Source organism: Palaemon carinicauda, chromosome 4, assembly GCF_036898095.1.
Source record: "Palaemon carinicauda isolate YSFRI2023 chromosome 4, ASM3689809v2, whole genome shotgun sequence".
In the NCBI taxonomy this organism is placed as follows: Eukaryota; Metazoa; Arthropoda; class Malacostraca; order Decapoda; family Palaemonidae; genus Palaemon; species Palaemon carinicauda.
Genome location: NC_090728.1, coordinates 172,210,663 through 172,235,673, shown reverse-complemented (window position 1 = coordinate 172,235,673; position 25,011 = coordinate 172,210,663). Strand labels below are relative to the sequence as shown.

Sequence of the window (25,011 nt, the reverse complement as noted above, 5' to 3'; positions counted from 1 at the left end):
CCTCTTGGTAAGGGTAGAAGAGACTCTTTAGCTATGGTAAGCATCTCTTTTAAGAGAACACTCCAAAATCAAACCATTGTTCTCTAGTCTTGGGTAGTGCCATAGCCTCTACCATTGTCTTCCACTGTCTTGAGTTAGAGTTCTCTTGCTTAAGGGTACACTCGGGCACTCTATTCTATCTAATTTCTCTTCCTCTTATTTTGTCAAGTTTTTATAGTTTATGTAGGAGATATTTATTTTAATGTTGTTACTCTCTTTAAGATATTTTACTTTCCTTATTTCCTTTCCTCGCTGGGCTATTTTCCCTGTTTGAGCCTCAGGGCTTATAGCATCCTGCTTCTCCAACTAGGGTTGTAGCTTAGCAAATAATATATATATATATATATATATATATATATATATATATATATATATATATATGTGTGTGTGTGTGTGTGTTTGTGTTTTATATGCGTGTATATGCATGTTTGTATATGCGTATGAATGGGAAGATTTTATGATAAATATTTTTCTAAACCTTAATCTTAAGTAACTAGCAAGTTTTGAAAAGGGTCCTTTGAAAATGGTGACGCAATAAGGTGTTAATAGTGAAAGAAAGTTTAAAAAATGCTAATTTTATCGCTAGTGTCTTTCACTCAAGAATAAATAACTCCCCACATCCCGCCCGAAAATAAAATCCTTTCAACCTCAGAAAACTGAAGAATGAACTATTTTCAAAATTTTGGAAAGAATACCTCATTTATAGTCCAGCCATTATTGTTTTTCACACAAATGGTCATACTGTAAACGTGGAAGTCGACGGGTTGGGGTGGGACTACGGATCGTGGGTGAGACTATAAACCAAGACATCTAACTAATCCAGAGTTGTTAAGTCGTTCGAGAGCTTCTCTTTGACTCGTAACTCCTTCAGGTCCGTCAAAGACTCGTAGTGAAATCAAAATATCTACGAGTTATAACACCATTTCTATCCTTTGAATTATTCATAGGAAGAAATCTGGAAATTTTGATAAGATGTTTCATAAAAGGATATTTAATTTACATTTTTTTTAATTGAAATGTGTATTTAAAAAAATAAATGCGTGCATTATGCCTTCTGACATTCTGTAATCGTCAAATAACATTTTGCTAAAAAAAAAGAAAAAAAAATATTATAACTCAGATCTTATTGCGTAGTAACACTTTAACTAATATACAAAATAAAAATCCAGTTTTTAAAAGCAGAAAACACTCAATAAAATCCCTTTGTCACAGCCATTTCACACTTCGGTGACCAACACGGAAAAAAAGAGTACAGAAAACAGACGTGAAACTAAGAACATAGAAAATAGAATAGATAGTTGACTTGAACCAAATCATTGGTCACGTTTTCCCATATACGGCGAATTGCTATTTTCTTATCTGCTTCAATTGTCTCTTTGAGTGATGTTTTCCTTGACGATTTTTTCTTGGGCCTTGTGGACGAATGATTCCTGAAGTAGTTTTTTCCTCTCAGCTTGGTATGCAGAACCACGTAAGGCCATTGCTCCCATTGGCAAAGCGTTTCTGTCAATTACCCCTTTACTTCCAAATCTGAAACAGTTATTAGACATACGTAACATCAATTTTCTCTACAAAATGTTAACTTTTATATCTAATTAGGTCTAATTTTGCATATGCAGACATTAGCGTGCAGATAATGTATCCAAAAATAAAATAATGACAAAAAGGTCAGATGCTAAGTGTTTTCATCTTAATGATTTCGTTCTAAAGCTTAGAAGAAGCAGAACAGCTATATACACACATACGCAAACAGGCATAATGGAGAGAGTATGAAAGTTAAGTAAAATAGACTTTGGGACTTACCTTTTTATATACAGAGACTTTTGCTTATTTCGTAATATATCTATGAATGGAAGTTCTGTAAGTGACATCTGCTGGCATACAGTGCTTTCAGACTCTGATCGGTAACCAGAAACCTGTGAAGAGAGAAGGACAACTTAAACGATATTATTATTATTATTATTATTATTATTATTATTATTATTATTTGCTAAGCTACAACCCTAGATGGAAAGCAAGATACTATAAGCCCAGGGGCCCCAAACAAGGAAAATAGCCCAGTGAGGAAAGGAAACAAGAAAAAATAAAATATTTAAGATCAGTAACAACATTAGAATAAATATTTCCTATATAAACTATAAAAAACTTTTACAAACCAAGAGGAAGAAAAATAAGATAGAATAGTGTACCTCAAGCAAGAGAACTCTAACCCAAAAGACAGTGGAAGACCATGGTACAGAGTCTACAGCACTACCCAAGAATAGAGAACAATGATTTGATTTTGGAGTGTCTTTCTCCAAGAAGAGCTGCTTACCATAGCTAAAGAGAATTTAAGTTGCCTGGATTCACTCTAAATGTAAACCACTGACAAGATGTTGTGAATATAAATAGGCCCCTATTAGATACTAAGTCCAAGACCCCTTGCATTTATGGCTACCTTAACTGCTTGACCTAGCCTGTGAAAGTGAGATCTACTTTACTTTACTTTGATGGCTGCTTTTCCGGTCCCCTACAGCAGGGGAACCCCACTCTCTACAGAACCTCCACTGTCGTTTTACAGTGTTCGTTCAGAGTATTTAACGTTTCATATCGCGTATTATTCATTTACTGTTAAATCGTCACTGTCAAAAGACTCATGAAATAAGAAAGTCTTCCGTTTCCTCTTGAAAGCCTTAATATCTTCAATCATTCGAACGTTTCATGGGAGCTTATTATATAGTCTCGGGGCGTATATTTAAAGGCTCTGGAGCCTACAGTAGACATATATCTAGGTTCCAATAGCTTGAAGCCATCTGCAACTATTCTCGTGTCGACACGATTTGTTGGCTGCGCAATATGTAGCAGTTCTCCTAAGTATTTTGGACGCCCGGTTCTGATAACTTGGTGGGTTATTGCACATAGTTTAAATTCAATTCTCGCTTTAATCGGCAGCCAGTGTCAATCGATTAGTATAGGGGTGATCCTTTCTCTAGGTGGGACACCTTTTATCAGTCTAGTTGAAAGTTTCTTTAAATTTGTCATTGCAATTTGCTTAAGCTATTTTTTTTCATAATAGCTTTGGTTCAATTTCCCTCGCTTACATATTCCCTCTGGTCATAATGACAGTAGGTGCCTCGATTGGGCCTTAAACTAGACCTCAATTGGGATTTTTGTGAAAAAAAGATTTCTTATAGTTCAACTTGACCATTAAGGAGCACGGCCTGCAGTGCGCCTTCCACGTCACATTGTAAATAACACCGAGAGTTCTTTCCAATGTCTGTCTGTCTACATCTGCAGTCTTTTAACTTTACTTTTCATCCGTTATCTTTGTTACATTCCTTCTTAGCTGTTAAATATGTTCAATTTTCACTTGTGATATACGAATCACTGGTCTCGTTAAATTACATTACAATACACACACACACACACACACACACACATATATATATATATATATATATATATATATATATATATGTATACACACATATATACATATATATATATATATATATATATATATATATATATATATATGTGTGTGTGTGTGTGTGTGTGTGTGTGGGTGGGTGGGTGTGGTTTTAACTATACCAATAAATTCTAGAAACCTAATATTAAGAGTAAAAACGCATCTCAATATTTCCAGAAGATTTGAAACATTTACATAACAACGGAATTGGCAACCCAAAAAGATCTTTATCTTGCCTAGGCCAAAATGTAAATAGTCCTCTATCAAACTGTAGGTTATTTGAGGTATGGAAAACGAGTGTTGGTAAAAAAAAGGGCCAAAACTTTCAAGAAAAAGAAACAGTCGCGTAACGCTAAGTGTTATTTTGAGAATTACTAGGGTTGTGGTGGCCAAGGTGGTAACGTCCCTGACTGGTAAACGCTGGATTAATTTCGAGACCCGCTCAAAATCATTAGTTTCTTTGGTCGCTGCAACCTTACCACTGTTGTGAGCTAAGGATGGGGGGTTTGGGGTAGCTTATTGGTCTATATGCTGAGTCGTCACCAGCCATCGCATGTCCCTCCTTGATATTAACTTGGGTGGAGAAGGGGCTTGGGGGATGATGATATGTATATATGGTCAGTCTCTAGGACATTGTCCTGCTCGATAGAGCAATGTCACTGTCAAATATCTCTGCCTTTCACGAGCGACCTTTAAATGTTGACCTGATGCGAGTTATGAGACCGCCTTGAGATCTTGGGAAATCAGGGAAAAATTGAGTAAACTAATGTCACCAAAATTAATATTCTTTGATCAAAAAGAGATACGCAATGGAGCAACTAAAATTTGGTAGCAATACTCTACAGAGGAATGAATGAAACCTATATAAAGCTTCAGTAATTGTGCAAAAGACGATCTTTTATAGCTTCTAAACAAAGCAAATTTAACAACAAAATACAAATTTCTTCTAAAAAAGAGAAATATGAAGCGATCCGTGGCTCTTCTATTATCTACTATATATATATATATATATATATATATATATATATATATATATATATATATATATATATATATATATATATATATGTATATATATATAAATATATATATATATATATACATATATATATATATATACATATATATATATATGTATATATATATATATATATATATATATATATATATATATATATATATATATATATTGACCTCTACATCTGCAATGCTTCTTAAATTATCTTCACACCTGAGGAGACCAGGGTTTGTTTCGCCCTGTCATATTCTGACTCGCCCTCTGCTCGAATCCACATTCAGCCATGAGATTTTCAGTTGCTTTCCTAAGCTTAGACACGTCCTCGGCCATCCTTTTTCTTCCGTAGCGCTCCACCAACTTGTCGAACTTCTGAGAGAAGAAGTTGTAGATGAGATAGTCAGGAGCTAGTTTCCTTCTCAAGAGTCCCTTGGTTTTCTCATTTACCTCCTTCTTGAACTGAGTGGAAAATAGGACGTTGTTAGTAGTAGGAATAGATTGTAGTTTGGGCACATATGGATAGAATTTATCTCTTTATAGGCCCAGTATGAAATAGTTGTTATAAAGACTCGGCAGCTATTGAAATGAGTGCACAAGCGTATTGTCTCTATAGTTACATTTGACATCCTGGCATTAACTTTCAAAACGAGCACATCAGTAATGTTCCAGCAGAGGAGACGGCTCAGGAGAATCAAAGACTCTTCCATCCTCTCAGCTACCATGACGAGATCAAAGTCTTTGTCGGCTTTTTCTACCTGTAAAACATGAAATTCGACTGATAATATAATAAAAAGATGCATTCTACATCGTGTTTGAGGTGAATGGGTGAATCATTGGTAATTATCCGGCATTATAACATCAGTGGAGTCAAGGAGAACAATTTTCCCATGAAAATACAGTAGAAAAAGCAAAAACATCTTTCAACAATCACAACTGAGATAGAGTTGAATAAACCACTTGGATTAGTTAATTTAAAAGGTTATCAAAGCTTTTCGATAACTTTTCCGACATGAAAACTTTTAATATTCAGTGAAGTAGCAAAAAAAAAAAAAAAAAAAAAAAAAAAAAATACAATTAATTGTTATAGCAATGTTCATATTTCCATGATTAAAAACATTAGTTCAAAGATACCTTATTTTGCATTAAAAGGGTTCCCTGCATTACTTTCAGATTATACTAGTCTACATGTTGGGGAAAAATAAATGTTGATTTAATATACAGCATTAAATTTTCATGTATTATTATTATTATTATTATTATTATTATTATTACTTGGTAAGCTACAACGCTAATTGGAAAAGTAATATGCTATAAGCCCAGGCAGGGAAAATAGCTCAGTGAGGAAAGGAAACAAAGAAAAATTAAATATTTTAAGAAGAGCAACGAGATTAAAATAAATATCTCTTATATAAACTATAAAAACTAACAAAACAAGAGGAAAATAAACTAGATAGCACAGTGTGCCCAAGTGTACCCCCAAGCAAGAGAACTCGAACCCAAGACAGTGGAAGACCATGGCACAGAGGCTATGGCTCTATCCAAGATAAGAGAACAATGGTTGGATTTTGGAGTGTCCTTTCCTAGAAGAGCTACTTACCGTAGCTAAAGAGTCTCTTCTACCCTTACCAAGAGGAATATGGCCACTGAACAATTACAGTGCAGTAAAAAGAATTGTTTGGTTAATGATTCATTCATTCAGGTACAAATTCATCTGGTATCAAGATTTTACGTGTGTCTTGCCAGAGACGTCATAGAAATATAAAGGACCCACAGGTTGTTGGTTATTTTCTTTAAAGTATCAGAATTTAATATTACTTTTTATGAAAGTATGTCATAATAATAATAATAATAATAATAATAATAATAATAATAATAATAATAATAATAATAATAATAAATTACATCTTTTGAGGTTCACTGAGATTCTCTTCTTTTAAAGTGGAAATAAAGTAAAAAGAAATCGATGAAAATAAGCAACATACCTTACCAATAGAAGTTACTTGAAACGAAATAACATACCATTTCCTGGACAAAGGTAAGGTTATTGATCTCTGATTTAAGAGCTCCAAAATCCCAAGTCATTTGGTTGTATCCCGTAAGACCCCAGAGCCTCTCGCCATTAACATCACTAGAAGCCACATGCTCATCAAGAGTTTGGTTGTAAACCTGTAGAGTAGATAAAACAATTACAATCAAAAGTATTTATCAATCATTAAATAATACTTTAGGTAAGGTTATAAAAATACTTACCAAGTAAATGTACGAATTCCAATGATTTCACTTTCAACTCTAGGATAAGAATGTAGAAGTCCAGAAGCTACCATAAATACCAGCCTTCTTTCCTTCTACTATTTTGTCTGAAGATGCACTAGACTAGAGGACAAAAGTTGTTAACTGGATTATTGAGACAGTGATCTTCTCTTTAATTTTAAACAATCCTTTCCTGTCTTTGCTTTTTTTTTCCTTATTTCTAAATCTGATTATAGCCATCACCAAGGTACTTCGACAAGCCTAGAAGGCAGATTTTGGCTAAGCGTTGGTTTCACCAAGTTGACTTGGTTATTTCAGAAATTATCATAATTTTTGTAATCTATTTTTACAGCCACAGAAATCAAAGTAAATTCACTCACCTATTCTTAAAGATAATTTATCTTGTACACTTAAAAGAAATTCATATAACAGAGCTTTTATGTTTTCCACTCTTTTTAGGTTCATTGATTGCATTAAGACAATTCAATTAATTTTAAATGAAATAGAATATAAAAATTATCTAAAAATTCTATACCTTTTGACATTTTCTCCCTCTTAATGTAGTTTCATTGATTTCGTTCGTCTAAAACACTTGAATATTGAAATATGTCTGTCTAAGTATTTCAGACACAATTTGTACCTTTGTTTCTTGTAGTCAATTGTTAATACCATACTTTCTCCATTCTTATTTGTCAACAATACGGTTATTCCATTCCCAATAGTTGATACCATAATTCGTATATTCCAAATATTCAATATCATAATCTTTCATTGCCAACAGTTGATACCATTATTCATCCATTTAGGGTTGTGGTGGCCGATGTGGTAACGTCCCTGACTGGTGAACACCAGACTGGGGTTCGAGTCCCGCTTAAACTCGCTGGTTCCTTTGGTCACTGTAACCTCACCATCCATGTGAGCTAAGGATGGGGGTTTAGGGAAGCCTATAGGTCTATCTGCTGAGTCATCAGCAGCCATTTCCTGGCCCTCCTTGGTCCTAACTTGGGTGGAGAGGGGCTTGGGCGCCGATTATATGCATATATGATCAGTCTCTAGGGCATTGCTCTGCTCGATAGGGCAATGTCACTGTCCCTTGGCCCTTCCATTCATGAGCGGCCTTTAAACCTTTAAACCAATGGTTAGTGCAATAGTTCCAAATAGTCAGTACCATAGTTACTCTATTCTAAATGTTGAATACTATAATTCTATCCCTCCCAATAGTAAGACTTATGGATCTTCCATTTGTCAATAGCAGAGCCCTTCCATTTCCAATATTGAATCTCATAGTTCTTATAGCCCTAATAGTTATCAACACAGTCAGTATCCTGGTTATCACAATCCTAATTCTGACATTCCCAATTGTTATTGTTATATTTCTTCATTTCTCAATATTGTACTCAGTTATATAGTCATTCCATTCACTATGGTCAATGGCTTAATTCTTGCATTCCCAATGGCTAATGCCATACTTTTCCATTCCCTTTGGCCAGGACCATAGTTCTTCCTTTCTGAATAGTTATTATTATTATTTTTATTATTATCATTATTATTATTATTATTATTACTTGCTAAGCTACAACTCTAGTTGGAAAAGCAGGGTGCTATAATCCAAAGGGCTCCTACAGGGAAAATAGCCAAGTGAGGAAAAGGAAATAAGGAAAAATAAAATATCTTAAGAATAGTAACAACATTAAAATAAATATTTCCTAAATAAACTATAAAAACTTTAACAAAACAAGAGGAAGAGAAATAAGATAGAATAGTGTGCCCGAGTGTACCCTCAAGCAAGAGAACTCTAACCCAAGACAGTGGAAGACCTTGGTACAGAGGCTATGCCACTACCCAAGGCTAGAGAACATCGGTTTGATTTTGGAGTGTCCTTCTCCTAGAAGAGCTGTCTTAGTTCTTACATTTATAACAGTCAATTCCTGAAGCTCTCCATTTACAATAGCCAATACCATAATTCTTCGCTTCATAATGGTTTGGGCCATAGCTCCTCACTCCCTAGCGGTGTATGCCATATTTCTTCCATTCCCAACAATCTATACTATGATTCTTTCATTTAAAAAAGGCAACACTGGACTGTTTAAAAAAACTCGGTAATTTTAATAAGAAATTCTTCGTAAAAATAAACTGTTTTTATCCGTATTTCAGTAAAATACAGGTGACCGTAATTTTACCTTACTTTGTTATTGTCTTATACGGGTTCGTGACCGTAATATCAGTCTTTTACGTCAATATATCCGTTTCTAAAACGGTAAAATCCTGGAATAAATGTTGCTAAGCATTTACCGTTTTTTAATGCAAATTTTTAACAGTGTACAGCTTTCCCACTCCCAAAGGCCAAGACTAGGCCTACCACTCTTCCCTTAACAGTTGTTATTAGCCATGGTTATTTTTCTCATTGATTATTATCATTGTTTTACAATTCCCCTTCATGTAAACATGTGAAGCTTTTGTCTTTCCTTTCTCAACATCTGTTTACATGTTCTTATAAATCTTTTGTTTGTTGACTTATTCAATTACGTAAAAGCCATTTGAATTCTTCCCACATGCCTAGATTGTTTTAAATGTCACTGGTCTGTTGAAATCAGGAATTTGTTAGCAGACCTAAAATTGTTTTTTATGCAATTACTTGCGCATTTCATATATCAATTCTAAAGAATAATAAAAGTAACCAAAAAAAAAAAAAAAAAAAAAAAAAAAAAAAAAAAAAAAAAAAAAAAAAAAAAAAACTGAACGAGTTGTGTGCGGAAAATGCCCAAAGCAAAACACCCGGTGAGAGCTTTAATCATTCTAAGCGAAAATGAAGCAAACGTACGCGTTAGCTTTTACAAGAAAGAAATTCTTACCTTTTCCATTTCCTTGAATGCGTAAAGCGACTCATACAAAGCAGTTGGTTCTCTGACGATTGTTATATACACCGAATCCTTTGGCATGACGTTCTTCACCTGGAGAGATTATTATTATTATTATTATTATTATTATTATTATTATTATTATTATTATTATTGAATGCTAAGCTACAACCCAAGTTGGAAAAGCAGGATGCTATAAGCCAAGGGGCCCCAACAGGGAAAATAGCCCAGTGAGGAAAGGAAATAGGGAAAAATAAAATCTTTTAAGAATAGTAACAACATTAAAATAAATATTTCCTATATAAACTATAAAAACTTAAACAAAACAAGAGGAAGAGAAACTAGATAGAAAAGTGTGCCCGAGTGTACCCTCAAGTTAGAGAACTCTAGCTAAAGACAGTGGAAGACCATGGTACAGACGCTATGGCACTTCCCAAGACTAGAGAACAATAGTTTGATTTTGGAGTGTCCTTACCATAGCTAAGGAGTCTCTTCTACCATTACCAAGAGGAAAGTAGTCACTGAACAATGTAAGTTATATATTTCATCATCAATGCGACAATTTTTTTTTTGTGAATGAAATATTAATAATTGAATAAGAGATTTGTTATTGAAATTCCTGATAATTTTGAGACAAATATTAAGAGGATAATCATACAATAGATAAAAGGATGAATTAAGTGAAGAAGATTATTACTTCGTTAAAGTTAACTCTTTATGGATGGTAATAATAATGATAACAAATAAATGATCAAATAGATAAACAGGTAAAATGTCCACTATGAATGTAATATTTGAATTAGGATAGAATATAAAATTATATAAAATCATAACGTTCTCTATGTCCCTAAAGGCCGTATGACATTTCATGTGCAGACTCTGTAATGAGACGGTCTATTGTCTCTGAATTCTTGACGTGTAAAATTATGGTCTTGTTGGTGAGAGTGATTTCTAACAGCTGAATGTATTAGAACTTTCCTAATGATGGTCACCCACTGCCTCTCCCCCTTACGCTCAAAATTCTCAAAACCAACGATTGCAACTATCAATATACCAGTAACACGAATCTAACACATCTTTCTATGCTCTTTGGATATCAAGACATCTTTCAATTAATCTATGCCGCTAATTCAATGGTTTCCTCTTCTAACTTTTGAATTATGGAAACTTTCCACTTATCTATTGTTGCTAATTCTCTATTCTTAACTGAACCTCAGCAAACTACTCTTATTTAACCTTTCTACCCCTTTCATTTCTATTTATGTTTCTAATCTTATCCACCCTCTTTTGCACATTTTTTACTTCCCAAACAATTCATCTCTGAAGCTTAAACTTGATTTCATTAGTTTTCGTCAAATACATATTTCTCTAAACTAAAGGAGTATTGGTTGAATTATCCTCTCATATATTACCACTTAGACTGCACAAACAAATCAACTCTCTTATCAGTCTATTGCTAACATCCTACTACACTATTTTTCTCCCGTATCTTGTGATGCGCCTCTTTTCTCATCATCATCATCATCCATTCTATTTACTACAATGCATTCCTCGATCATCCATAGTAACATTTATTACTCTAGCTTCCTTATTCCCATTCACCCAAATTGATCTCTTTTATTCTAAACTTACTCCTCTTATAACAACCTTTATATATTTTTACTATCTTCCACAGAATTTCTTCATTATCACTAATCAGTGCAGTATAATCTATAGATGACTTCCATTTTACAATCCATTCCCAATTCGTTTTCTTGTCCTACAACTTTTAATCTACTTTGAGTTTTACAATTCAAATTAATGCTTTGAGTTTCACAATTCAGTTTAATGTTTGGATTTTTACAATTCAGAGTATTGTTTTGAGTTTTACCAACCATTTTCTGACCTCTTGCATCACTTTATCCCTATTGTATAAGGATGACAGAAAAATCAAAATCAATCAATCAATCAATCAATTATCCATAATGTTCTAGAACAGTCACGGAGGCATAGCACACCTCTGTCTCAGACCCACTATTACACCAAACCAATCCTACCTATATACCATTACGCATGCTTTGTTTCCATTAAAAGGAATTATAGTTGCTTTCAATATATTATCATCTACACTATTAACTATCAAAACCTTTTGCACTACCTCTCTCAATTACATCACCATAAAATTGCACTAGGGCCTTACACAAAACATATATTTTCCCTTCACTTCCGAAATTGTCAAGTAACTGCTTCTTAACAAACACTTCCATGACTAAACCTGCACTCTTTTCTCTTATTTTCCTTTTTTTTTAATCGGAATCCTACTATGCGTCTTCTCTTCCATACTGAGTAATGATAAACATCTTTCAGTTAGATCTATAATCTTAAACTTCATGCCGCAGATCAATTATGCGTCCTATTAATTTCTTTGGAATCTTTCCTTTATCCAGGCATACCTTACATACCCTGGCCAGTCAATCAGCCGCATCATTAACACAATGATAGAGCATTTCACTTACAATCATGATAATTCTTTGTATGTTTGCTGTCTTTAACCGATCAGCTGTCATTCTCACATAATCGAAAGTCCCTATAATAAACATGATTATACTTGCATCAATCAGGACTATTTACTTTCTATCCTTCACATCCAACAAATCTTCGAAATACTTGCTCTATCAACCTAAGACTACTTTACGATGGACAGCAACTCTCCCATTGCATCTCTTAATCTGAGATACTTTTGTTCCTCAACATTTCTCTCAATAGTTTGTTCTCCTTAAAGTACTTATCCAATTCCTAAATTATAATTTAGTTTCTTGCCACCTTTTTTCTATTACTTTATTTCTGACTGCCCTGCTTATGCGATTGCATTGTTGCATCTGCTCTCTTCTCCTATAATAAAACTAACGCTTGGGTAATTTCCCATCTCGCTTCACTAAACCTTATATTTCTTCATAGTACCACGTTCTTGTTTTTCCTTCCTATTCTCGTATACCCCCAAACACTCCTTGATGTTCTTATGATTCAATATGGAATTTCAAACAATACCCAGCTACTACTACAACCACTGTTTTGTAAACCCTAACCCAAATTTCATTTGTTCTCCGCTATTCTTATCCAACCCACTTGTCCCAGCTATAATTAAAGCTTTACTTTGTCTTTAGTAAAACAATGATTAAATATATTTCTAATCACTCCTCTTCTTACAATTGTATACTGCATATTTCTCTTCCATCTACTGTGCTTTCACACACATTCTAGCAATCCTTCTCTCTCCCAATCTTTTCTTTTTTTCAAGTATATTTATTGATATTCATCGTCGAAAACCATGAAGTATAAATCGTCAAGACTATGTCTTAATATTTGTAAATTTTCTGAGGACTTTTTCCATTTTCATTCACACTAGGACTGTCTTTTTCTGTCACCTACCTCCACATTCAAATCTCCTGGTCCAACCTACTTCCGGTGGTCTACCAAAGCAAACAACCACAGATTCAAAATTTCCAAAAAATACCCTTCATAATGATTATTTTCAATTTATGGGAAAAATGATCTTAATATCCCAATATACCTAGCCAAAGAATCTTTCTGTAATAACAAGTGCTACTTTTTCATTATACTTATGACTTTCAGTTACCCTACACACAATCACTAACTGTCCTTTCCATTCCTGTAGATACTTCCCTTTCAATCGTCATTAGAAATTTCCTTATTTGAAGTAGCAGAAGTCAGCAACAATGTGTACGCTCGTGAATTTCATACACGCTCATACACTGCAATCCTATTATTTTTTATCTATCTCTCTCTCTCTCTCTCTCTCTCTCTCTCTCTCTCTCTCTCTCTCTCTCTCTCTCTGTAAAGGTATTAAAACATCCAGCTTTCGTTCCTTGGTAAAATCAGTTACCATACATAATTCCTTTCTCTTTACCCCATTTACATGCATTCAAAACCTGAGGCCTTTGTGATTTTCTCCTTCTTTGTTTTATTTTCGATAACTAAAAAGGGTATTATCTTTTAACTGGTGCAGGTATGTGTGAGCCCATCTAATGCCCTTATTAACAACCCATGCCTAAATAAAAAGAGATAAAGAATGTGGGAATTGACACAGAAGAAACCTAATCTCTAAGATGTTGATTAACTCAATAAAGATCACAGCAGGAATTGAATATTCTCAGTCATTCCAAGATAGTTAATAATGCTAAAATTGGGCACTGCATGTTATATATCAACCAATGTAACCACATTACCTGATTTTGGTCCCATTTTGTGTGCATTGCAAAAATGTTCAATCCAAGCTTGAACCAAGGTGTGGAGCGAACCATGAAGTCCCTGAAAGGGATTTTTCCTCCAAAGTAGCTTCCAGTTTCCGGAATGGCAAAGAGAAGATCGTGGTTTAAACCATACCTAAAGAGAATGTTCTGGGAAAGAAATATTACTATTAATAGTGGTAAAAGGTGAATAGTGGTAGAAATATTAATTAGTTGAAGTTAATAGAACTAAAAACCATGAAATGTAAATTTACACGTTTTACTGTTTCGTTTTGAAAATTTTTTAGTTTATTTAGTCAATCACTAAAATTCTTGTCAGAATTCATAAAAGCTAAGTAACAGTATTTTGTTTACTGCAACATTGTTGTATTAGAAACAAAACAATCTAGAAAATGTGAAACATTTCCAAAATAAATCGACCATCCGCACTAAGTGCAAACAACCATACCAAATCTTAAACTGTGTGCGTTACTATAAGCCAATTATCCCTTGAAGGTGAAACAATTTATCAAAAGGGTAAAACAAATGCATATTTCAAAGTCAATCTTTGATAAAGAAAAACTTGGTATTTTTTTCAGAAGCATATAATAGATAATCTCACTAAATCATATCTTGTAAATTATTCTCAAAGCATAATTGATTCCTGAAGAACTGCTTTCCTGCTAATTATCGTAGTTTACATTATCTAACCTCATATAGGGCGAATGGACATATATGGAGACATCGTAATTGTTACCTCGAGATTTGGATCAGTATATGATCCATTGCCGTACAAGTAGGAAGGTGCTTCCTATTTTTTGATTACCAGAATCCGTATCAAAGGTATCATTATCATGCCTCGAGTACAGAAGCTGGACAGACCACATCATATCTCCTTATGAACAAGATCAGGACTTCGTTGAATCAAATGTTGCTCGCACCACAACCTGTCTAATTACAGTATTAAAAGATTCCAAAACCCTGGAGAAAGGATTATCTCAAATCCAGCTGGGGCCATACTAAGAAAATTGAGTGACGAAAGTGTGGATCTTTTCGTACTTTTAATTGAGAACAACCCAACCATAACTATTCGTGAGTTACTATCAACATTTAATGATGTGTGGCCACATAAACCGTGAGAGATGTTTAGATGGACAGATTATTATCCTGAAAACCTGTGATAATATACCAGCGTCAAGAAATTCCCCTACATCTAAGGAATCCCGCGTTCAGTACGCCCAGCGAATGAACGCTGTAGGACTGCAGTAGCATAGAGATACATCGACGAAAAAGGCTTCAATCCGTATACTCGACGTCACTATGGATGGGTGCTTATCGGACAAAGGGTTCACTGTATTGTTAAAATAAAACAATAACATAAAAAGTACACAAGTAAATGAATAAACAAGCCCCAGAAAAGGAATAATCATGAAAACACAAGTCCCCCGGAGGCTGGCAAGAGAACTCCCCTCCTGGAAGTCCACAAGGCATGATGTTGGCGCAAAAAACCAACAACAAAGAGCTATCGGGTCTGCCCCAATCTTTTCACCTCCTACTGTACTTCATTTTAACACTTTTCCCTCCAATCCCTCCCATCCTAATTCCGCCCTCCCCTTCCCCACCTATCCTACCCCCTATACTGTAGCTGTACTGTATGGTAGGGAATCAAAGAGGAGAAAACATCTCTGTCGTTGCTGCAGTGTCCAAGTTTGTGGGTCTGGTTTGATATGGAATAATCCATTCATCTGTTAACAGAGTTTTCCATGAATTCATGACATCTCTTTCAGTAATACTATAGTAACCGCAAAGATTCTGGGCGAAATAAGTCAATCCCGTTGTCTCCCACGTTTCATGGGGATGTGTTATTCTAGGGTGACCATTTATTTGAACAGCCAAAGGGGGACAGAAGTATGTAGCTTATGTGCATTTGCACTCATATTGAGTCATCATGGCATAAATGTTTAAGTTTAATATATAGATAATTTCAAAAACAGCCTCTGATAAAAGGTCTTTTATTTACTGTGTTTTTATTCAAACATTACTACTGACATTTTAGATAAAAATTGTTTTTTTATTCTATTAGATTAAATTGTAAAAATAGTCACACAAAGAGAGGAAAAAAATACAGAATTCTTTAGTACATTATTAGATTTATTCTATCTTAACTAAGTATATTCAATAACAAACTACGATAATTTAGAAGGGCTATCAATTACAGTGTTTTTATTCAAAAATTATTGCTTACATTTAAAACAGAAAATTATTCTTCAATTCTTAAGGAAAACTGTACACATTACATAAAGAGAGGAAACAAAATCTTATATCATTCCTTGGTGTATTTTTGGCTTGGTTTGAGTTTCTTTAGGAGTGATGGGCGGGTTTCAAGATATTCATTAAATTCACTGAAATTCAAGTCGAAGTTACATTTCACTATTAGTGCAGACTTCAGCATAGATACTTGTAACTGGCTTTTTTTTTCTCTCTTTTTTCATGTCCAGAAGTTGTTCATCAGGAAGAACACTCTCTTTAGGAGTATTGGAACCAGGTAGACTACGACAAAATTTGATAACCTTTGTTATGTTTCTTAAAGGAATAATTTTGTTATCAATGTGGCAGAAAATATCTACTCATTTTCTATTCACCTCGACATCACTTACTTTCCATTGTCGCATTTTTTTATCTGTCAAGAAATTTTTCCACATGTAATTTCGTCAAAAAGTTCATTATCATCTATTTATAAATCAGGTCTTATCCCTTGAATAAAGTTCACTGCTTCTTGAACCTGAGACCAACATATTGAACTACTCTGAAAAAGTACCCAATCAAAATTTCTCGCTTCATTAAATGGCTTAGTATTCCACTGATGTTTCATAAAAGTATTCTACTGCAGTTTTAAAATTTTCAACATTATTTCCGCTCCTCTCCAAATCTTGGAGCATCTTAGAGATTATAATTGGGAAGAACAGTTCCCTTTTTCGTTCTGTTAGTTTCCTTTTCAAGTCTTAAGATGCAAGAAACTTCCATCATACAAACTTTTTGGGACTATTTTCAATGTGTATTCATGGAAAATTGTACTCTGACCGTGCATAAAATAAAGCCAAACCTCTGAAAATGGATCGTCAAAAAACTGCCACTTAGTTCCCTTCTTCTTTCGTTTGTATGAAGAAAACAGAACATAAGCTATGCTGCTGCAGTGTATGAGGCAGCAAAGTGAACCTTAGAAATTTGGTAAAAAAATAGAAGTCATCAATTCATATAACTAAACACATATGCAGTTGTGGCAATTGGTGGACAAATGTGGGACATATAGCTGGAAGGGGGACATTAAGGCGTCCCCCACACAGAGTGATTTTTAGGGGAACAAGGAGTCAAAATGGGGGACTGTCCCCCTTAAAGGAGACGTATGGTCACTCTAGTTATGACCGCTGCCAACGTGGGAGGCAACATGATTGGCTATGACGCCATCAGGGGGTGGGGCTTATTTCGCCCAGAATCTCTATGGCGACTATAGAAGATGCAAGGTCCTATAAACCTTGAGAAGATGGATGAGTAGTACTGCGCATGAAAAAATCCCCTTGACATGGAAATATATTACTGAACTCTGACAACCTTCAAGTAAAATATCTGTCTCCAATTTCACCTTTCCTAAATCCCAGCGAAAATTGTGTAACTGTCTTCTAAAATTATATAAAACAGACTCAATTAGAGGTGTAGTGTCCGATCGACGAGCTGCTGCTGCTACTGCCAATATGTCTACGGCCGGTTGGAGGAAATTTTTCATGGAAAGAGAAATTACTCGATCCTTTTAAATAATCAGCCGGGATATTACTGCTAATAATTATGGGCATTCAAACAGGTATCTGGCCGAATGTATTCTGAGAGAAGATATCTTTAACTGAATAATCCAAAATATGTCATACTTTCATGAACCTAATGTTTGTCAATTGTACATATACAGTAAGTTTACAATATACAGTAATGTACGTACGTAGTAGTGTACAGTATCATTATATAGGTAGCCTATATTATCGTTTATTTTGACATTTAAGCTTAATGACAATTATATAATTTACTTCCCATGACTTCTGTATTTTTTTCCATTTTTGTACTGTAAATGAATGTATTGCATACATGATCTATTGTGCTCATTTAATATTTCATTAGATTTGGCAATCAGATGGTGTATCTGTTTGATTAAGACTCAAAATTGCTCAAGATTTTTATTCTATCGGTTCCTTGATGTAGAGTACCTATATAAAGTTATATATATGTACTCTACTTTGAAGGTGAGATGTGCAGGGTTGGGCGGGGACTAGCGTGCCAAATTTAGTATTCCACCCCCTGTTGTGTGGTATATGAAGCTAGCAAATATTTATGCACCACAAATTTAGTATATATATATATATATATATATATATATATATATATATATATATATATATATATATGACACGTTTCCTCTTTTATCTACATAATATACAATATCCTTTCATATGACAATAGTTCTCTCTCTATCGCTATATCTATCATATATATATATATATATATATATATATATATATATATATATATATATATGTATATATATATATATATATATATATATATATATATATAATAAATTATATATACAGTCGCTCGGAATTTACAAACATATGTAAGTTAATTAAAGCAAAAAGAAGCATACACAAAAGCCTAGGACAATAGACAAGATTATCCCCAGAAAGGTACAAAAAGTGATTTAAAATATTGTCTCTGGAGATTTTGCGACACATGAACTGCATAGGGTAAAAGGAACGGTAGGCCATTAAACACTCCAGAGAGGGACATTTGGCAACATAGGGGACAACTGGCGTTTTACGAAAGCGCGGAAAATGTTGCTGATGTATTGCTATCAAAAGCGCAGTAGAATATAAAGTCAAAATCTCGTTTTATCACTCACCGGTTGTCTATTCGTTCAATAACTATCGCTCACCTCTTCCGTTAGCCAGATGATATCGTCTCTGCTTACTACCAGGGAGTTGGAAGTAACATTTTTAAGCAGGAATATATATATATATATATATATATATATATATATATATATATATATATATATATGTGTGTGTGTGTGTGTGTGTGTGTGTGTGTAAATATATAGAGTATATATACGTATATATATATATATATATATATATATATACATATATATATATATATCTTTTTACAAACATCAGTAAAATTCTTCTATCACCTCAGTACAGGCTTGTTCTTGCAGTCCTTTATAAAATCACTTTAATTAATCCTATATTCATTAGGTAAAAACTAACATACATGCCCATACAACCAGTTTATATAATAATAATATTATCACAGTTTGGTATTTGTTCTGAAGTTGTCACCTAAACTCTTCATATAATTATGTCTGTCTATTTCTGTATATCTGTACTGGGAAATAGCATACTTACTTGCTCCTGTTTTGCTCAGGTTTCCTCATTGTTAAAGGCTTACTGATACTCCACATATCTATGTAGGTATTCCTCTGGAGCTTCACTAGAAGCTCAAGGAATACATTTATAGATGCATGGGATGTATAAAACTCCTCATTAAATGAGCCTGAAAAGATTCCGCAGCACTGTTTTTTACACTTGGTATGTGAGGAGATTTCAGCGCAAAGCACTGGGAGGGTATCTTGAGTTTAGTGATGTATAATTGTCAACAAGATAGTTCGCCAAACGTGTACCTCTATCATCCAGAGGTGCATCTACCATAAGCTCATCTACAAAGCAATCTTCCACTTCCTTGGGGTCAAAGAAATTCAATCCAAACGATAATTTTAGCCACTGGCTAATGCCACTGTTGTTGTCCTTGTACTCATTACGTAGTCTGAAATTTTCAATGATTAAGACAACAACGGACTGGCTGACCATCAGGGGGTAATCAACAGGCTACAACAAAAGTTAACAATTTGTGAATCATTAATACTCACTAACAGAAGCTTATTGAAAGGGCAGTGAAAAGGTAACAATCTTAGGGCGCTTTTATAAACTGCATTAAGGGCGAGTTTCGAACTTGTTAATCTTTTCGAATCTGCGTTTTTGTAGTGCACCCTAAAAAACTCACATATACATTCACAGATAAACGAAGAGTCCCTGCAAATATCAAATAATGTAGAATTAGTTATGCTGTTAATTCTAACAGTCATACCTAATACTATTTAGTATTCTGGAAGTTTTATTCAAGATATGGCCAGATTGAGGAATGATTTTTATCTGGAGGCTGAATTGACAAAATTTCAGAAGTTTAAACTTTCTGCTAAATTCTTTTCTGTTTTCTAGTTTATATATGACTGTTTATACTTCATATTTTCTATACAGTACTAACACAGTATACTGTATAGTTTATTTGCTATTCCCTTATTTCCTTTTCTCACTGGGCTACTTTCCCTGCCGGAGTCCCTGGCCTTGTAGTAATGTTTTTTTTTTTCTGCCAGGATTCGAGCTAGCATAGTAATAATAATCATAATAATCTAGGAAGGGTTCCAATAAGTATCAAATGACAGAGGATGAGATACTGATGTGGGTTTGGGTTCTAAAGAAAAAAGATCATAACATTACAATCATATTATATCTGTAGGAATTGTCACCTTATTAAGCAGTAATTAAGAACACTAGACACTATCGTCGACTGGTAAAATAATCCAACGACAGAGAATAAACCAATGACTAACTATAGGGGCACACAGTAGAGCGCAGACCTCCACCTCGGCCGCTTATTTCTCGACCTTGACCTTAAACTTTGACCTTAACATGTATCAATTGGCGTGGATTTTCATACACTCAAATTTGAACCATGTTTGAAGTCTCTGTGACAATGATGACCTTGACCTCCCAAAACTTAATAATTTCCAGCTTTTTACATAACAATTATTCCCTGCAAGTCTCATTACTCTGTGATTAAAATTGTGGCCGGGAAGCTGTTCACAAACAAACACACACACACAAACAAGGCCGAAAACATAACCTTCTTTCAACTTCGTTGGCAGAGGTAATTAGCTAAACGATGTTATAACCCAGACTCACCTGAATTGCAGACGAAGCACATTTGTGTGTTTTCAGAAAGGCGATGTTGGTTACTGCACTGCAAGTTTCTTGAGTCTGATCCTTTATCCATCCAGGCAGGTTATATGAACTAGAAATAAAATAAGACTGTTATGCCTCGGATTTCATAATTGCATTGAAATATCCTTATTAGATTACTGTATATAACTCTACAATAGTTTCTTAATATGTATAAATAATTTCTTTCATCAAGAAACATATTTTGTATTGACGTATCAGCATAGTTTTATTGCAATAAACAAAAACTCCATACTCTTGATCAAAGAAAAAAAATAATATCCTCAAACGTAGGCTTGATATAACCAGTAGGCCTATCAGGCTCAACAATCATTTGATTTAAAGGGGAAAATCTGTTAGAATACCATAAAGGTCTTATCAAAACTCTTATCAAGCTATAGACAATAAGACAGGTTAGAATTATACTTCGCTTTATGGAGTGAAATCAACCTATAATGGTTATGATAATTCAACAGTAAATATAATTTCATAGAAAGAGAGAGAGAGAGAGAGAGAGAGAGAGAGAGAGAGAGAGAGAGAGAGAGAGAGAGAGAGAGAGAGAGAGAGGCTGCTTTTAGATCAGTTATGAGAATTAGGTGTTAATAAGGAAACTTCAGCCTAGAGAGCTACCTAGGGGAATTAAATGCCTGTTTCAATATTACTAATAACTATAAAAATCATTTAAAAGTAGAAACATTCTGATTTTATATCTAGTGAAGGAAATTTAATCTGGAAGTGAAAATTCACTATTAATTGGACGATCATTGAAAAGGTGCAGAGAGAGAAGGACCAGGATGAGTTAGTTGTTTTTAAATATAAAAAAAGCCAGCGAAAGAGAGAGAGAGAGAGAGAGAGAGAGAGAGAGAGAGAGAGAGAGAGAGAGAGAGAGAGAGAGAGAGAGATACCTACAGTTTTGTTCTGGAATATGTGAAGCCACCAATGAAATGTAGATAGCTGCCACTGCCTATGAGAATCAGGAATAGGCTAATTTTTTTAATTGTGACTCTTGATAAATTCACGGGCGCCTTCATCATTCTCTAGTTTTCGGTTACCTAAATTCAAAGAAGATAAGAGAGAAAGGTGAACGTTGGTCTTAAAGATAATATCAAAATGTATAAATAGTATTCGTATTAAATAAACACAGTATCACACACACAAACACACACACACACATATATATATACACACACACACACATATATATATATATATATATATATATATATATATATATATATATCACTACCACTCGTGATTTTAATCAATGTAAATATCAACCACAATGGCATTTGATACCTAATTCTACCTTGGGAATATATATCCACTGGAATTCATTTATGGTAATAGCTTCAGGCTGGGCAGAGATTCGAACTTGATCCACGCAGCTGAAACCATGCCTACGAGGACTCTACCAACTGAGCTATCAAGAGAGATATAAGTTTACAACAATTCACCATACACATTTCTGTCGAATTCAGGAATTTGTTCTTAGACTTGTGGTTGATATTTACACTAATCAAAATCACGAATGTTAGTTATATATATTCATCTTAAATAACCACGTGCTGCAAACTCACAATTCAGCTATAATGGTAGAGATGGGTTTATTTGAAGTCTAAGAACAGATTCCTGAATTCAACAGGAATATGTACGGTGACTTACAATAATATTATATTTCACTTGATAGCTCAGTTGGTAGAATTCTTATAGGCATGATTTCGGCTGAGTGGCACGAGTTCGAATCTCTGCCCTTAAATGTACCATTTTAATTTTTTTCTTTCACTTCATAGGTCCTCATTTGTGTCTAAATATGTTCAGTCACTTTTTTTCAGGAGCCATTCTTTTATTTGTGTCTTGTTGTTTGATGCTGTGGGAGGTTTATCTAATTTTGCTGTATGATAAGATGCTTTATCCATTACAATTACGGAAGATGGGATTATATTCTGTAGCAACTGCTTACGGAACCATTGTTCAAATAGGACACTGTTCATTTGACTGTGAAAATAGTTTTGCTTAAATTGGTTGCTTCTGCTGTGAGAAAAATTACTTTAGAAACATCAGTAACAGGACTTCCTTGCAGTTTTTCATATGCAAAATATTTCGAAATATTATAAACTATCTCTCGTGCTTGACTAGTAAGCACTGTAGCTCTGGGTGGGGATGGATGTCCTTCAATTCTGGGTGACAAAACGTATCATTCTTTTGTGTCTCCTTTGATTGGCTATAATCTTTGAGGCATCTCTGTTATAGGCAGGACCCATACAGTTATAGCGTTTGTAATTCTCCACCCACCCCCCTTTCTCTCTCTTCTACATCTGCATGTAGAGCTCAAGCAGCAAGTTACTTATCTTTGCAGGTTGTTCCTTTCAGTACCTGCCCGCAAGGTTTACTTGCTGACGAAAGCCGATTAATGAATGTCCATCGCTGCCATGGAAAACTATATCGGAAAAGTGGCAACGTTTGTGTCACGTTCTTTTATAGTAGGCTACGACTAAATAATGTTTCAAAACTATAACAACTAAACGTTGAGTTTTTATGTCATTAAAATTTAACATTTAAAGTCATTGCATTCATTACAACCATCACATGGCATCCTTTTCTCTTTATTTTCGGAACACAAAGTCGGAAATGTGGCACATGTGTTTTTGTCTTTTGATACATCTCGACCTTCTTCGTTAATTTGAGAGTATAGTTACGGCTGATGATGATGACATTCTCTCTCTCTCTCTCTCTCTCTCTCTCTCTCTCTCTCTCTCTCTCTCTCTCTCTCTCTCTCTATTTATATATATATGTATACATTTTATATATACATTTATATATATGTATATATATCTAGACAGATAGATAGATATATACATAGATAGACGAGTTGGAAGACCCAGGCCTACATGGCTGTGGACTATGAAGCGTGAAGTAGGAGATGATAAATGGAGAAGTATTTGACTAAAAGCTCAAGATAGAGACGACTGTCGAAATCTAACCGAGGCCCTTTGAGTCAATGGGAGTAGGTGGAGATGATGATGATGATGATGATGATGATGATATATATATATATATATATATATATATATATATATATATATATATATATATATATATATATATATATATTATTATTATTATTATTATTATTATTACAGTCCCTGATCTGGGAATAAAAAATAAATTACATATTACGGCTGGCAAATTACATAACCTCCTGAGTTCCAAGCTCGCCTGTTTGTTTTAACATTTTACTCTCAATTAATACCCGAGTTCTGAGAAATTATATAATTCCCAGATGGCAATATATAAAAACACTGAATATCCAAAATCTCTTACATATACTCAAAACAAAACTGGGTAATTAATTACTTGAACTATTCAAAACAACCTCTTACTTCGATTCTTAGTCAGGGATTACGAGAGCTCTGTAAGAAATACTGGTGATCGAAATAATACACACTTTACAAAAATAAACATATTCTATAGAAATTTACAACATTAATACAGAAATTATCACCAAAATGAACCACTCGAAATTTTAAATCTGAAAAAAACTTTAGAACAAGACAAGGAAAGATACTTTAAGAAAATTACACAATCACTTGTTTCACTGGAAATTAATTTATCAGTATATTTAATCTTGATAATGAAAATAGTTAACACTTTAACACTTCAATGATTAAATACTAAACGAAATTTACATAAAAGTAACTGATACACTTACGAGATTTGGATCACACAAGGTAATCGAACAGATAGCATTATAAATACACTTCACTGTTTGAACCTAAACTTACAGCGCCAATTAAAAACATTTATATAATACCAGTATTACAATAATACAATAAATTTGAAATCACCTTCAAAGTTTCATTAACGTTTGAACACGGTACATGTTGGGTAAAAAACTTATTCACTTTGGAGAGGGCACACTCTCGAGGAACTTGAGGAGAGAGGATGTTGGGTCTCTCACGGGGACAGGCTGGATCTCTTCTGCTGCTTACGATTTCCTAGCGGCACATATATATATTGACTTAAAAACTTCTAGATTATTCTAAATAGATTACTCTCGTGGTTTGGGGGCAGGCTCTAG

General features: G+C 34.1%; 1 protein-coding gene across 1 annotated transcript in view; it reads right to left on the bottom strand.

Moving 5' to 3' along the window:
• Window positions 1-1,087: 1,087 nt before the first annotated feature.
• Window positions 1,088-25,011, bottom strand: part of LOC137639200 (galactose-3-O-sulfotransferase 3-like) — a 39,059-nt gene continuing 15,135 nt past the window's right edge. The window contains exons 3-11 of the mRNA XM_068371493.1: window positions 21,843-21,985; window positions 20,898-21,006; window positions 13,837-14,007; window positions 9,605-9,703; window positions 6,522-6,668; window positions 5,120-5,257; window positions 4,719-4,961; window positions 1,843-1,955; window positions 1,088-1,569 (exon numbers count right to left, since the gene is read on the bottom strand). Of these exons, the coding sequence (XP_068227594.1) occupies window positions 1,404-1,569; window positions 1,843-1,955; window positions 4,719-4,961; window positions 5,120-5,257; window positions 6,522-6,668; window positions 9,605-9,703; window positions 13,837-14,007; window positions 20,898-21,006; window positions 21,843-21,967 (1,311 nt within the window). The 5' untranslated portion in view covers window positions 21,968-21,985 and the 3' untranslated portion in view covers window positions 1,088-1,403. The remainder of the gene's footprint in view (window positions 1,570-1,842; window positions 1,956-4,718; window positions 4,962-5,119; window positions 5,258-6,521; window positions 6,669-9,604; window positions 9,704-13,836; window positions 14,008-20,897; window positions 21,007-21,842; window positions 21,986-25,011) is intronic.